Source organism: Lonchura striata, chromosome 9 (assembly GCF_046129695.1).
Source record: "Lonchura striata isolate bLonStr1 chromosome 9, bLonStr1.mat, whole genome shotgun sequence".
In the NCBI taxonomy this organism is placed as follows: Eukaryota; Metazoa; Chordata; class Aves; order Passeriformes; family Estrildidae; genus Lonchura; species Lonchura striata.
Genome location: NC_134611.1, coordinates 25,234,124 through 25,248,247, shown reverse-complemented (window position 1 = coordinate 25,248,247; position 14,124 = coordinate 25,234,124). Strand labels below are relative to the sequence as shown.

At 42.6% G+C, this 14,124-nt stretch overlaps 1 protein-coding gene across 1 annotated transcript; it reads right to left on the bottom strand.

Moving 5' to 3' along the window:
• Positions 1–8,525: 8,525 nt before the first annotated feature.
• Positions 8,526–13,390, bottom strand: ZNF281 (zinc finger protein 281). The gene has a single exon (XM_021547583.3). The coding sequence runs from the start codon at positions 13,318–13,320 to the stop codon at positions 10,702–10,704; it is 2,619 nt and encodes an 872-aa protein (XP_021403258.1). The 5' UTR covers positions 13,321–13,390; the 3' UTR covers positions 8,526–10,701.
• Positions 13,391–14,124: the final 734 nt, after the last annotated feature.

Here is a 14,124-nt window from a genome sequence, read left to right as displayed (position 1 = left end):
ATCTGAATAAGACAACTGGTATTTGCTTACTGAGCTAACTGCACAAAGAGAGCAGGGCTGGAACAAGGCAGAAGGAACAAGGGTCAAGGCCAAGATAACAAGAGTCCATCCTCTTGAGTTACTGCTTCCTAGCCCATGCAAAAGAGCAACATTACCATGTACACCATTAGTGAGGTATCCACATCTGCCATGAAAACAACTCAAAGGTGTGCTCTCCCCTGGTCCTGTTCCATGGAGGGTGAAACCAGCTACTCTCATCAGTCACTCTCTAGCTCAAATGCCAATGGTCCTTCTCATCCAAGGGCTTCAGATGCACTTGATCAGCCAGAGGATGATCCCCAGCAGAAATCAACATCCACCTTGGGGCATTCTGACTGTTTTCTCGGGTTGCTATCTTTAAAAAAACCAAAACCAAATCAAAACACAAAAAAGGAAAAATATATACAGAAAAACTGTAGAAGAATATCAAGATTACTTGAAGCCATAAATCTGTCCTGATGCTAGTTGTTTCATATTTTCCAAAAATCCCCCTAAGTTCAACAATTACAGACTGACATCCAAGAATAAAGGGCTGCCTTCCCACATTATTAGAGCAAGAAGTTTCATAAAAATCAATAATCACAGCATTCAGCAATAATATGGTTTTGCATTCAAAAAGGGTAACATCCTCTAACACTTTAGATTAATATTAGTCCAGTTACTACCCTTTTAAAAAAGATAACATCTTCCTATTGCAACATCTCAGAGAACCAAGGATTTTCACAGAAATTTTTACTGCATTTACATTATGCATATTTGACAAATACACATCAGTATACACAGATTATGCACAAAGAGGGGTTTAAAAGCATGAAAATATCTATCTGTAAGCATAAACCAACAAAGACTTACCGTTTACAGAAGCCAGAAAACTGAAGATGGAAATATTGAGTTAGTCCAAACAACAGCCTCCGATAAAACCCAAGGTCTGTGATGAAATCAAGTCTAACAAACAAAAGAAGCGTAGAGCAGAGGAAAGAAAGGCCTATTGCAAGTAAGTCAGAAAAATGCTGGCCTCTCCTAAAAGCCATTACTTAAAACTAGATATACAATAGATCTGTGAAAATTCTGAAACTTCTCATTTTAACTGGCCACTGTCACCACATGGAAGCTCAGCACCATTTAGCATTGCTGCCCTGATGCTGGGGAATAGCCAGACCAGACCCACCAAGGACGACCCAAATTACATCGCCATAATATCCAGCTTTGATTAAGCTTCAAAAAACATCTGGAATACAAAACTTACATTCCTGCTATCATCCACTCACTGTATACATTTTAATCCCTATCCTTTTTAATCATTTTTTGCTTTCTGTTTAAAAGAAAAAAAAAATCTGTCTCACCCTGTCAAGACAGTCTTTTGCAACAACTGAGCCCGTGACCAGAACAACAGCTGACAGCAATGCCTGAAAGAGCCTAATGCTGTTACGACTTATCAACAGACTGATAAGATAATGCTCTGTGCAGGCCTTTCTCCAGAAGAAAGATTTCAAGTCAAAAGTCTGAACCAAAACCAGAAGCTGCATTCTCCTTGCTTTGCTTTGCATGAGGTCTGACCAAGAGCAGCTTCAAGTCACACCATTTCAGCTAACTTCAGTGAGAAGAGGGAAAAAGCAATTACCATCTCTCGAATCAGGTAAATTAAGAGTCAGTTGCATGTTTCTTTTTTGTAACCTTCAACAGTTAAAAAGAAATTAAAGGAGGAAAGTTAGTAAAACAAAGTAACAAATAAAAAATATTATCTATTGTATATATTATGTTATTTTGTATTTAATAGAAACAGCAAACATTTTATTTCACGATGCTTTCACGATCTTTTCTTCTTAATCTTTAATAAAAGTCTAAGGAAGACTGGTCATGGAAAAGGCCTGCAAGTTAATGCAGACTCAAGTGTCCAAGCTAGACATCACAAACATTGAACTACTTGCCAGGAGTTCCAGCAACATCCTGAATTCCTGAGCCCATTTGTTCCATCAAACAATGCACTTTCAGACACACCATTGTGCTACTTCCTAGAGACACTCACTGTCCCTTCAGCATGGAACCTGCCATTGCTATTTGGTACAGACCACCAATCAAACAAAACTAGAGAGAATCACTTAATTATTAATGTTGGAAAGGACCTCTTGAGTTCATTTTACCCAAATCCCCTGCTCAAGCCAGGTCAGGTAGAGCAGTCCTGAAACATGTGCAACTGGGCTTCAAATACCTCCACAGGCAGACATTCCATGACTTTTCTGGCAATTTAGTCCTCTCTTTGACAACCTTCCCAGTAATTTTCTTGTAGAATTTCATGTGTTTTAATCTATGTCCATTACCTCTTGTCCTGTCAGGGGGTAGTACTGCAAAGAGTCTGGCTCCTTCATCTTCATTCCTTCTTCTTAGGTATTTGTAGGCACTGATGAGATCCTGCTGAGCCCGGTGTTCTCCAGACTGAACACTCACAGCTCTCTCAGCCCCTCCTACTATCAAAGAGAATCCAGGTGCTCATTCATCCCTGTGGCACTGCTGGACTCCTTTTTTGCCACAAGGGCACACTGCTGTTCTAGTATCAAATTGGTCACGTTCCAGCTCATTAAGTAAGCTTTATAAGTAAGTTTTCTCATTTATAGAAAACAACAAGTTAAATATTTCTAGCCAATCATTAACATACTGTCCCACATACCTTTTTGTTTTCATCTATTGAAGCCACTTCTCACTGTCCATTAGATCCATATATAGGGTATCAGTGTACTATTTTCCTGAAATAGGTTTTAAAAACTTGAAATATTGTATGTTAACTGCTGTTTCACTCTTGTAGTTTACACAGCTCTGAAATAACGTGCAAATTCTAAACTTTTATTTTCTTTTTTTCCTTTTGATGAAGCATATTCTCAGAGAGGGACAGTCCCAATAAAAATACCTTTTCTCACCTTGGCTGTGGCCTTATGGGAATATCAGTCATCATCACTGAGTAAACAAGCTTGTCTTCAAAAAAAAAAACATGTAGTTTTAATCCTTGACTAAAAAAATATAAAATTATTATCTGGTCATAGAGAACCAATCTTGTAGATATGACTTCTTACAAAAGGATCAAATCTCCATTTGCATTTGTTACCTTGACTGCACCATTAAGAGTTTGTTCTGCTACACATGCCTCTCCTCTACAAGAGGCAGCACAATTCAGATCAACATTACTGAAGCTTCGAGAAGGTCCTAAAGTAGCAGATAGTGCCATTATTTAAGAATGACAGATGATTCTCTATGGTTAAAGAAAATTGCTGAGCACTGCAATTCACAAGCCTCTGCTGAAGGTGGATAGAGCAATGGCATCTCCCCATAGGAAACAGCCACATTTTTGTGCTTTCTGCAAAATGCTTCACTTTCTTACATGGACCACCAAAAATTCAAGCCTTGCTAGATTCCAACACGGTGCTCTGCAAGCCTGCACTGTACTGCAAAAGTGAGTGCAAAATGAACAAGAGGAAGATTTGTGATTTTTTCTAGCTACAAAACTGTAAGTAGGTACAAATAACAATTTTGAGTGTCTTGCTGCTGTGTATCCTAAAATCAAAACAAGCTATTAGAAAGCACCTTAAGAAAATTTACCAGTCATATGGCCAGTCAAGTAGACTTTCCTTCCTTTCCCAACTCCTTGACACAAATTGTTCCAGCAGCAGTGTCTGTATTGAGAAAGAAGTCAGTGTTATTCCTAGATCTTGCAAACTGACAAGTTACTACACATTTTCTAGTCTTTTGATTTTGTTCACTGATGGGAGAAGGGGGATCCTCTGTTTTATTTGTGTCCTTTCTGGCGGAGAAATAATAAAAAAAAGAACAGCTCTGAGAAGCTTGTGTCAGCTTCATTGTCAAGACAAAGGTCACTGCATTCCTATTCACGATGACCTACAACTGTACCCATTTAAAGCCTTCATTATGCTATATTAGAGGGACCTCTTTCTCAGAGATTTTAATTTAGCTTCATTGTGAGAAGAACAAAACATGTAAGCATCAGAATATGGTGCTAAAAAATGTAAAAACTAATGATTTCAACAGTCTTCCTCCCTTTGCCATCCACTCTTAAGATAATGCATGAAGCATGATTTCTACAACCACATAAAACAAAACATGAAAATGCTTTTACTCTAAAGTGTCTCTCAACTCCAAAATAAATAATCAAATTTAGTATCTCTGCACAAAAATTGCCATCTCTCCAAAAATCCAAGTTCCAAGAACACAAAAGGAGTAATTAGTTTAAGTCTCATGTCCCCAAACTAATATTAAATTACTGGAAAGAAATTTTAATTAAGAATGCTCGTGAAGTAAATTTTTAAATCACCTACACATTTTATACAGACTTAACTCTACACTAAGATTACCAAATGTAAATGTTTGGATATAAGGCTTTATGGACCAAGCACAGGAACATGAGATAATTTGAGCTACCTTTCACAGATTTCTTAAGCTAAACAGGTTAAATAGTTTTAGTGTCACATCTCCATTGATCACTGCTGAATAACCTGGGGTTATTCAACCCTCTGGCAAACCTGAGCAAGCAGACTTTTGGCAGAGATCTCTGCATTTCAGTTTCACAGTGTGAATCAGTGCTTGGGAACAGCAGGGATTCCAAAACCCCTCAGTGCTGGAGAAGCGGAGCCGCTGTCTCTGCCACCTCCCAGCCCCTGGCTGAGCCCAGCTGCACAAGGCAGGCCAGGGCCAGACCTGGGAGTGCCTTCTGCCCCTGGGGAGAGCGTGGGGCCAGGACTGCCACGAGGAAATGTGTTACCACCACCCTGACCGAATTCCAAGCAGATAGCTAACACAACATGAATGCCCTCTGCAGCTGAAGAAGCTAGTCCTTATTAGTCTCATTTTCCAGTATTACCAAGCAGCTTCCAAGAGAATGTATTTTTCATTCGAGAGATCATTTTCTTTAAGAGGTAAGAAGATCCATTGACATATTTTACCCACTAGAATTTAAAGCACCTCAGCAAAACATGCAAGATGTTATATTACACATCTATATATTTCCTCATTACTGGAAAGCAAATTAAAGTGATTCTAAACCTTGTCACTCATCGAATTGCATATGGATTTCTTTGTAAATTCTACTCTACGCAGGTCTCAGCCCAGTTTTATTCCCACTCATCTCAGAATACAACACCACCTGGAAACATTTCCACCTGTAAGGTATTGTTCCCCCCATTCAGAAAAAAAAGTACTCGATCTTTGAGCAGCCTGATCCATCCTCAATATAATTGCCATATGCCAGCACCCACACACATCATATCCCAGTCAAGATTCCGACCTATCCTGTGGGAACAGATTATGTGCACAGAGAGAAGTACATGCTATAAGAGGAAATCTGGGATGAAAAAACAGCCAGCCTTTTGACCTTCAAGATAAAAATCAAAATTAAATCTTTTGCCAAACAGCACAAAGTAAAGGCTCCTTCTTAACAAGATACAGGATTATTCTGAAGGGTAATAACCTAGTTTTAGATAAAGCAGGTTTTAGCATCAAAGGTGGCACATGAGCTACTACAGAATATCTGTATGTTGCAGGTCCTGCATAATGACCACTACACGCCTCATTAGCTCACAAAATGTTTTGCTAACTGTAGCACTAAATAAGAAACTATTTAAAATACATTTCAGGTAAGACAGAGTATATAACAATAATCAAAAAGTATATTCTTAAACCAGTTCTTAATTCTTTCTTCATTTTGAATCTGTCTACACAATATTTTAGCAAATTTCAGGCCAGGTCACCAAGTACACAGACAGCTTTCTAGTGTGGCATCATCACATTACCAAGGAGAAGCTTGGGCTTAAGATTTCTAGATCCATTATCCAGTTAATAAAATCAAAATATTGAAAAGCATCAATATGAAAATAAAGCAGCACATGATATACAAAAATTTACATTACTGTAAAGATTATGAATCATTTTAAGTTAAAAAAATGCCAGAGCTGAATCTTCTGTTGATTCCTCAATTCAGCCCATCTCGAATGTACAACAGACTGATGACAAAATGACAGAGAATTGCTTCCAAGCAACACTGCCTTGCTGTTTGTATCCATCAGCAGGATGGCACTCAGAGCATGAAGCAGGACTCTGCAGGATGAGGCTGCACAAGAAATGTGTTTCAAACAACACAGACTACAAAGTGCATGACAATTGTTCATTTGCTAAGCAGGGTATACATACCGTGTTTCAAATTATGTGCACAATAGTAAACCATATTTTCCTAGGTGTTTGTACAAACAAAAAAAAAATGCACAAAAATCACCTGAGAAGAACATTAAAAGTGAACACTCTGCAATTTATATTAGCAGCAAGAAAAGATTCCAATCTGACAATAAACAACAAATTAGAAAAAAAGATTGCCACATGGGCTAACATACCAAATGATTGAAACAGGCTGATGCATTGTCCTGGAGGGATCATACAGCTACCAAACTTTCACATTTCTGAACATAAAAGCATTTTTCAAAAACTTATCAGGTTTCACAAGCAGTGATTCAACAAGGGACATCCATCAACACAGTCTAAAAGTCCTAGCTGGGGGAGGAGGATTCTGATTTGGTTTTGAAGAAGCATGGGATGAAAACACCAGTGGAACAACAAAGTTTTCTTCCTTAATCTAATTTTAGGAAATGCATGGGCAATTTTTGCAGAAGTTTCCCAGGGAAAGATAGTGCACAGAGCATGAGACAGACAGACTGGAAAATTACAGCTCAAATGTTGAAAGCTGGTAGCCAGCAAGGCCTGTAAACAGGATCTTTGATTTTAAAGTGACCTGATTCTCTTCAGCCACTAGAGCATCAAGCTGGTAACTCACACATTCTCACGTGTATCTTCCTGGGTGTTACAAACATTTCCACAGCCACAACAGCAGCATCACATGAACGAGACTGATTTCTAGTTGGTGGGGGAAAAAACAGCAGAAGCATCATTCAGACAAATACACTGTTACCAAGCATTTAACACTGGGGGTGAGGGGAAGACCAAACAATTGAAACAACAAAAAACCACTAATAGAATACACTGAATTATTCAAGTAGCTTCTCAAGGTCTCCATGAGGCATCAAGCTGCTTTTCTTCATCAGTAGTCCATAAACCTGAAATTGCATACCCTTCACACCATTGTGTTTTCACTTTTTTTTTCATTCTTCCTTCATTGCAGTTTCTTTCTTACTCTAATATTTCTCCCACAAGTCTGTATCCATTTGAAGTAATTCAGGAACTACAACAAATTTTAGTTAGCTCTTCTAGATCATATGCAGGCAGGTCAGACATGCACTTTCAGTGCTTGGGACACAGAGGTGCAATCACAGTCCAAGGTATCATAGTGCACCAGGTTCCAAGGCAATAATGTTACATGAACTGCCCTAAGAAGAAGTGTAACAGTTTATGCACCATTTTCTATCATTACATCTGTGAATTCTTCTTTACAGTCCTGATACTGATAGGCAGCAGGTTATCATTCTGCTCCATTAACTCCTTTAAAAAACAACAAACTAAATCTTGAAATAAAGTGGAAAAGAATTCAAGAGCCATTTTGCTTTTCCTTGTCCTTCTCTCACCGATATAAAGTTCATGTGGGTTAACTATTACTATGTAGTTTTCAAATATGTACCAGGTAAAGCCATAGCCCAATTTCCATGCAATCTTAACATACCCCTACCTTCATTACAATAAAATTTCAACTCCATAATAAAGTAGAAAAATATTTTGTTCTGCTCTGTTTAGAAACATTTGAATGACTACGCTGTGCAAAGAACTTAGAAAATCCCACTACATTCTCCCATCATACTTTTAAATGATTCCTAGCAACGTTCTGAATGTTAGACATTAAGCATATTCCATATTTACTTTTTGTAAGCTTTTTGTGCTTGTTTTTCAACATGACAAGGATTTTTCTCATCCATAACACTGCCTTGATTCAAATACACATGCAAAGTTGAAGAAAAATACAGACTAAGTAAATCCACAACCTACCTTCAGTTTACCTAGAATGCTTTTAAAGTATTTTGCTATAAGACTCCTTTTATACAACTTCAAATATGATGCAGGAATTAACAGGAGGGTGAGGGGGAAATTACAACTAAGTAAGATGCCCAAAAAGCAGATACAGGATTTTCTACAATCTTTACCTTGAATTAAGCTACTATATTATGCATTTGTCATTCTGAAATTTCATTAATTATGAGAAGTCTTTGCAGTTAACAATATGCAATTTAGGTGTTTTTAACTAAAATCACAGATTTGAAAAGATGAGGCTCTATAAACATTTTTAACTTCAGGAAATTTGTTAAGTTTTGCTAAGTTAAAGGTATAAATTAAGACTCCTGATGTCTAAAATAGCACATTTTGATTGTTTGACTCAAAAGGAAACAGAAGAAAACGAACTGAAAACCCTCCAGTAAATTCCTTCTCAAAATCTAATCTAATGTTTCCTTACTAAGTCCTCAAAAGCATGACTGGATAATAGAAGTGATGCCTTTATGATTTTGTGAATAATGGGTTTTATTAAGTTAAAGCAAACAGCCAGAACAATACATATGCAACTTCTACTACACACAATATAAAGAATGTAAATTATAACCTCTGTAAAACAAAAAAAGGTACTAAAAAAGCCAACACAGTGGTTATGGACTATTCCATCCCTGATAACAGGCTGGGTTCTGTGTTTAGAGAACAGTTGTTGTTTGATTATTTAAACTGAAATAGCGTGAAATACAGAATCAAGTATAAATAAAAAGTTAATGGAGTTACACAGATTCTATGAGAACAAACTCTAGGTTAGTGAGGGGGCTGAAAATTTACTAGCAAAAGAGATCACCAATGGGGCTCAAGTTTCTAGTTCATAGTTGTGAGGGACAACAGGAGAAATTACCCAGGATTTTTGTAACAATTCCTTTAATAATACACCACTTTCATAACAGAAGTGTTTTACACTTGCACAATGTTAATAACTTTATTATACATGGAAGCCTGTAATAGGCTGATTACACAATAAGACTGCAAACAACCACTGGTACCTTCCTGACAACAGAAAAGTACGTAAGACTGAAACATCACCAAGAGTACATAAAAAACCATCATCATAAACATCACCAAAATTACATTAAAAAACTAATCAAAAAATTCATTTGCAAAAAGTGGTTTAGAGCAGTGCCACTGCATTTCAGCAGCTTTGAATGGCCACCAGTATTTCTAGCAGGTTTCCATGGCTCCACAGGCATTAATCAGGATTCACATATAATAAATAATGTACCACAAAATATACATAAAGTAAGGCAATAATTCCAAAGAAAAGTTCTGTTGATATTAACAAGCCACTCAAGTTCTACTTTTGTAGTTGATGCCATCACCAGAATCCTTTGATGGAATTGCAGCCTTAGGCCCTAAGAGCCTGCCATGATGAACTGCTGCAAGCCCCTCTCTCCATCAAGAGCTCCAGTGACACCACCGGGACACTGCTGGGCACAGGGGGCCGTGGTAGCTGATCCTGATGCAGGACAGGGGCCTCGCTATGTACAATTGGGAGTAGATTATTTCTTATCGTACGTGGAAACCTCGACATAGTTCTAAAACAGGTGGGTGTTCATTGTTCGTCATCTGATGTCGTAAGACATCAGAAAGCACATCATAAGATATGCACTTTCTGGAATGTAAATCTTTTTAAATGCTAGCTATTAGATGAGAGAGTAAGTGGGAAAAAGGGAAAGAAAGAAAAGGGGGTAGGGAAGGGGAGGCAGGGGAGTCAGGTAGACAACCAAGATCAAGTCCATAGGAACCAGGAACATAATAAAATAGAGGGAACCCTTTACACTAAAAGAATGGGAAAAGGGGAAGAGCAGGAGATGGACTTTTTTGAACCGTGTGTAACAAATAACGTATCCCCAAACACTATCTGGATTAGGACTGTAGTTTCAAGTTGGAGTTCTAATGACATGAACCAGCTGCACACATTTTGTTCTCACGGTTTGTGTCAACAGAATCTCTTTACGGAATTACAGTCTAACACAGAAGTTCTGGGGACATTACTGTTCAGATTAAAGCTACCGTGCTGGGCTCATCGTGCAGACCCGAGAATATTTGCTCCACCTGCCTGGAATGAGCATCACCTGGAAGAACGGGAGTACTTTAAAAACAACAAGATTTAGGTAGCAAAATTCTTTCAGATCAGCTGACATAAGAGACAGCAATTTGAAATGCTAAAGATCCCTTCCTCAAAAAGCTGAGATATATTTGTAATCATCTGTAAATTGGAAGTTCCAATACACTTGTGGTGCATAGAATTCCCATGCTTCATTACACTTTCCTGAGAGTAAAGCAATTAGAATAAACTTTAGTCCTAGGAACAAAGTTAATTTTTTGCATTTTAAAATCTTGGGCTATTCCCTGACAATCTACATAATGTAAATTTGATTGCTAAACATTGTCACTTGAACAAAAATGCTATTTTAAAACTATTGATTTTTGATTAAAAACCATAATAAACAGAGCTAAAAAAAATCACACTAACAAAATAAACTAAATATGAAAAGTTGCATTGAAAGGGCATGTTACATTATTCTTAAAAGGACCGTGTAGAAACATTCCAATGGCAGTGTTGTCCAAGTAAAACAAATTACATTAAGAAGACCCCACAGCCTGGTCAGAGTCAGGACCTTACCTGTAACTCTGGCTGGTTGGGGTTTTTACTCGTGTACTACATGGCTCACTTACATCAGACATCATATTTGTATACCCTGAGAAATCTGACACTGAAGTCCTTACTCTATGGTCCACTTCTCCATTAGAGTTAGTGATAAAAGTCATTGGCACCCTGCTGCCCGACTTGAACTGAGAACCAAACGCTTGTGCAAAGTTCTCAATCTGGTAGGTTGCTCTAGGCTCTACGTCCTTCTGAGGATCTATCTGGCTGGTTAACTCCTGAGATGGGATCTGAAAGCTCGTTGAGGATTCTAAGTTTTTCTGTTCCTTCTGGCCAGTCAGTTTCTGAGATGTTGACTGGTAGTTCGACGAAGTCTCTAAGTTTTTCTGCGGATCGATGAGATCATCCAGCTCTTGAGAAGGAGTCAACTGTTGATGCGAAGCCTCCAAAGCAGACAAATAAAAGCCTGGCTGAGAGCCAAGCAACATCCCAAATGGAGGTTTTGGCAACGCAGTTGGCAATACTGAGGTAACGGATTGGCTGAAGCCACACTCAAGGGGAGATGTAGTGTATATCTGTTTGTCTGGAAACAGAGTGTGGTTATGGAGAGTTGAAGACAAGCTAACAAACTGGAAACTGGGTCCAAAAGCAAAACCAGTGCTGTTGGTTGTTCGTTCAAAGGCTTGTTGGAGGTATTTTGAGTATTCTTGCAACATGCTTGCCTTATCATTTGAAACTGTTTGAGAGTTAGGGCTCAAGTTTTCTTCCTGAACCATGTCTGAATGTTCTCCTGAGGTGTGCAAGTCCACACGCTGTTCAGTTATACTGAACGGATCTTCTTTCTGGCCTTCCGATTTGTGAGAGTACTGGTCCAAAAGGCTCTGTAAGACTTCATCAGGAATACCAGACTTGTCGTGGCAAGACTTTATTTCACTATTTAAAGACGCTGAATCAATAAGAGATAAAGGAGCTTCATTATCCATAACGCTAACACCTGGAGACTGGATGACGGACTGCTGGGAAGTCATGTGTCCGACATTGAGTGAAAAGGCACTGTTACTGCTTGCAGTTTGTAAGTATCTTCTTTTCTTTGAAAACTGCATGGCATCATCATAATTGCTACTTATTTGACCCGGTTTACCACCTGTACTTTGGAGAAGGCCAATAGATTCTACACCGGTATTGGCTACTAGGCCTAGAGAGCCACTCTGTTTCCCAGACAGTGGTTTTTGCCCCAAAATATCTGGCAGTGGTGATACAAAATTAAGGTAATTTTTGTCTCCTTGTTTTCTGCTTGTTTTTTTCAAGACCAATTTTGGCACCTTTTTCTGAAGTTCTTCTACGCCTGTGCCAACTAGACCACCACTGGAAGACACAATAGGAATATCAACTGCGTAACTCGCCATGGCCACATTACTTGTAACTTGAGATTCAGCGATTTTGCTGCTACACTTGCTTCCTTTGTTTTCAGTGGATGTATTTTTTGTTTTACTTTTTCTCCTTGAGGAACTTGTATTTCCCTGAGACAATGCAGCCAAGCTACCCATGCTATTTGATGATCCGGGCTCCATTCCAGCCCCTGCTTTACCTATGGCTTCACCACATGTTCTTCTGTGCTTTAACAGTCTATCAGTCCTTGAAAAATACTGCTGACAAGTGTCACATTTGTATGGCTTTTCTCCACTATGCGTCCTCTTGTGTCTTTCCATGTGGTACTTCTGGATGAACTTCATACTACACTGGTCACACCCGAAAGGCTTCTCCCTGCTGTGGATCTTCTCGTGTCTCTGCAGCAAGTACTTCTGGATGAAGCCCATGCTGCACTGGCTGCACTGGAAAGGCCTCTCCCCGGTGTGGATGAGCACGTGCCTGCGCAAGTGATAGGAGCTCCTGAAGGCAGCACTGCAGTGCTCGCAGACGTGAGGTTTCTGGCTGGGGGACGCGACGGCACCTTCCCCATCTCCCACCAGGGGGGGTTTGGATGAAGTGCTCGGCTTCCGCTTGGCTTTGATTCCCTGAGTTTCTGGCTTTGGCCTCTTTGCCTTCTTGACCTGGGCGTCGTGCTTTGGCTCACCCGCGCTCCCTGGAGCGCCCTCGCCTCTGCCAGTCAGCAGCAGGTCTCGGTGGGGATGCTGGTGCAGGTGGTGAAGAAGGCTGAGGTCCTGGATCACGCTCTGGCCGGTTCCTTCGCCGCTGCCCAGGCCGGGGGCTCTCTCCTCCGCCGCTCCCCCGAAAAGCCCCCCGTAGTGGTGATGGTGCTGCGACTGCTGCTCCTCCTCCTGCTCGCTGGGCTTCTCTTGCTTGATGCTCACCAGGGACTGCAGAAAGCCCCAGGGGCTCCTCTGCGAGGAGGGCGCGGAGGGGAAAGCTCCCGCCGGCTCCTTCTTGAAAGTCACGTCCTGCGGGGGCGGAGGCGCCGGGGGCTCGCCCGCCGCCGTGGAGGAAGCGGCGGCGGCGGCCGGAGGTAACACGCACTGCGGGGGGTGCTGGGCCGCCGCGGGGGGCGCGGCCGCCCGGGCGAAGCTGGTGACCGGGGGCAGGCGGTGGTTGAACATCACCATGCCGGGGGGGAACGTCGGCTCCATGGCCGCCGCCCTCTTGCCGCCGCCGAGGAAGCCGCTGCCGAGTTTCATCCCCCGGGAAGGCGGGCCGGAGAGGAGGCGCGGCCCAGAGGGGCTGCGGGACCCGCCGCCCGCCCGCCGGCCGGCCGGCCGGACCGCGCCGGCTCAGCGGGCGGCTCCCTGGGCGGCCCGGCAGCCGCCGCCCGGGCGCATCGCCGCCTCCCGCCCCGCGCCCGCGGCGGCCCCGGCCCGGCTGCACTTACGGCTCCCGCCGCCGCCGCCAGTTACAAATATCGCCGCGTCCGCTCCACAATGGAATTAGCAGCGCCCGCCCCGCCGCACATGCGCGCCGCGCGGCACGCTGGGAGCCCCGGCCGCTCGGGCCGCGGGCGCGCAGGCGCGGCGCGGGGCGCGGGTGGGCGCTGCCCGCCGCGGGGCCGGGCCGGGCGCCGGCGGCGCTCCGGGAGCCGCGGGGTCCCTGCGGCACGGCCGGATAACGGCACCGGGCACCGCCCGATAACGGCACCGGGCACCGCCGCTCGCCCAGGGGCGGAGCGCAGGTGCTGCCCCGGCAGCGCGGCAGGGCCGGTCCCGCGCGGTGCAAAGCGCCGAACGCGGAGCGGCTGCGGGCTCAGCAGCGCCCGTGACCCGGCGGAGCAGCGGCAGATGCAGAAAGGCTGAAATCGAGGGTTTTAGCAAAGGCTCGGGGGTGTGTGGTGCCAAAGCGGTGACACGAGATGCCCGTAGCGCCTCGGCGATAACGAAGCCGCCCCTCTCCGGAGCGCTGCCGGTGTGCGCTCGAGTGTACCCACCGGGCACAGCCGGCTCCGCCGCTGCCCCGGGCCGGGTCTGCGGCCACGGCCGAGCGCTGGCGCA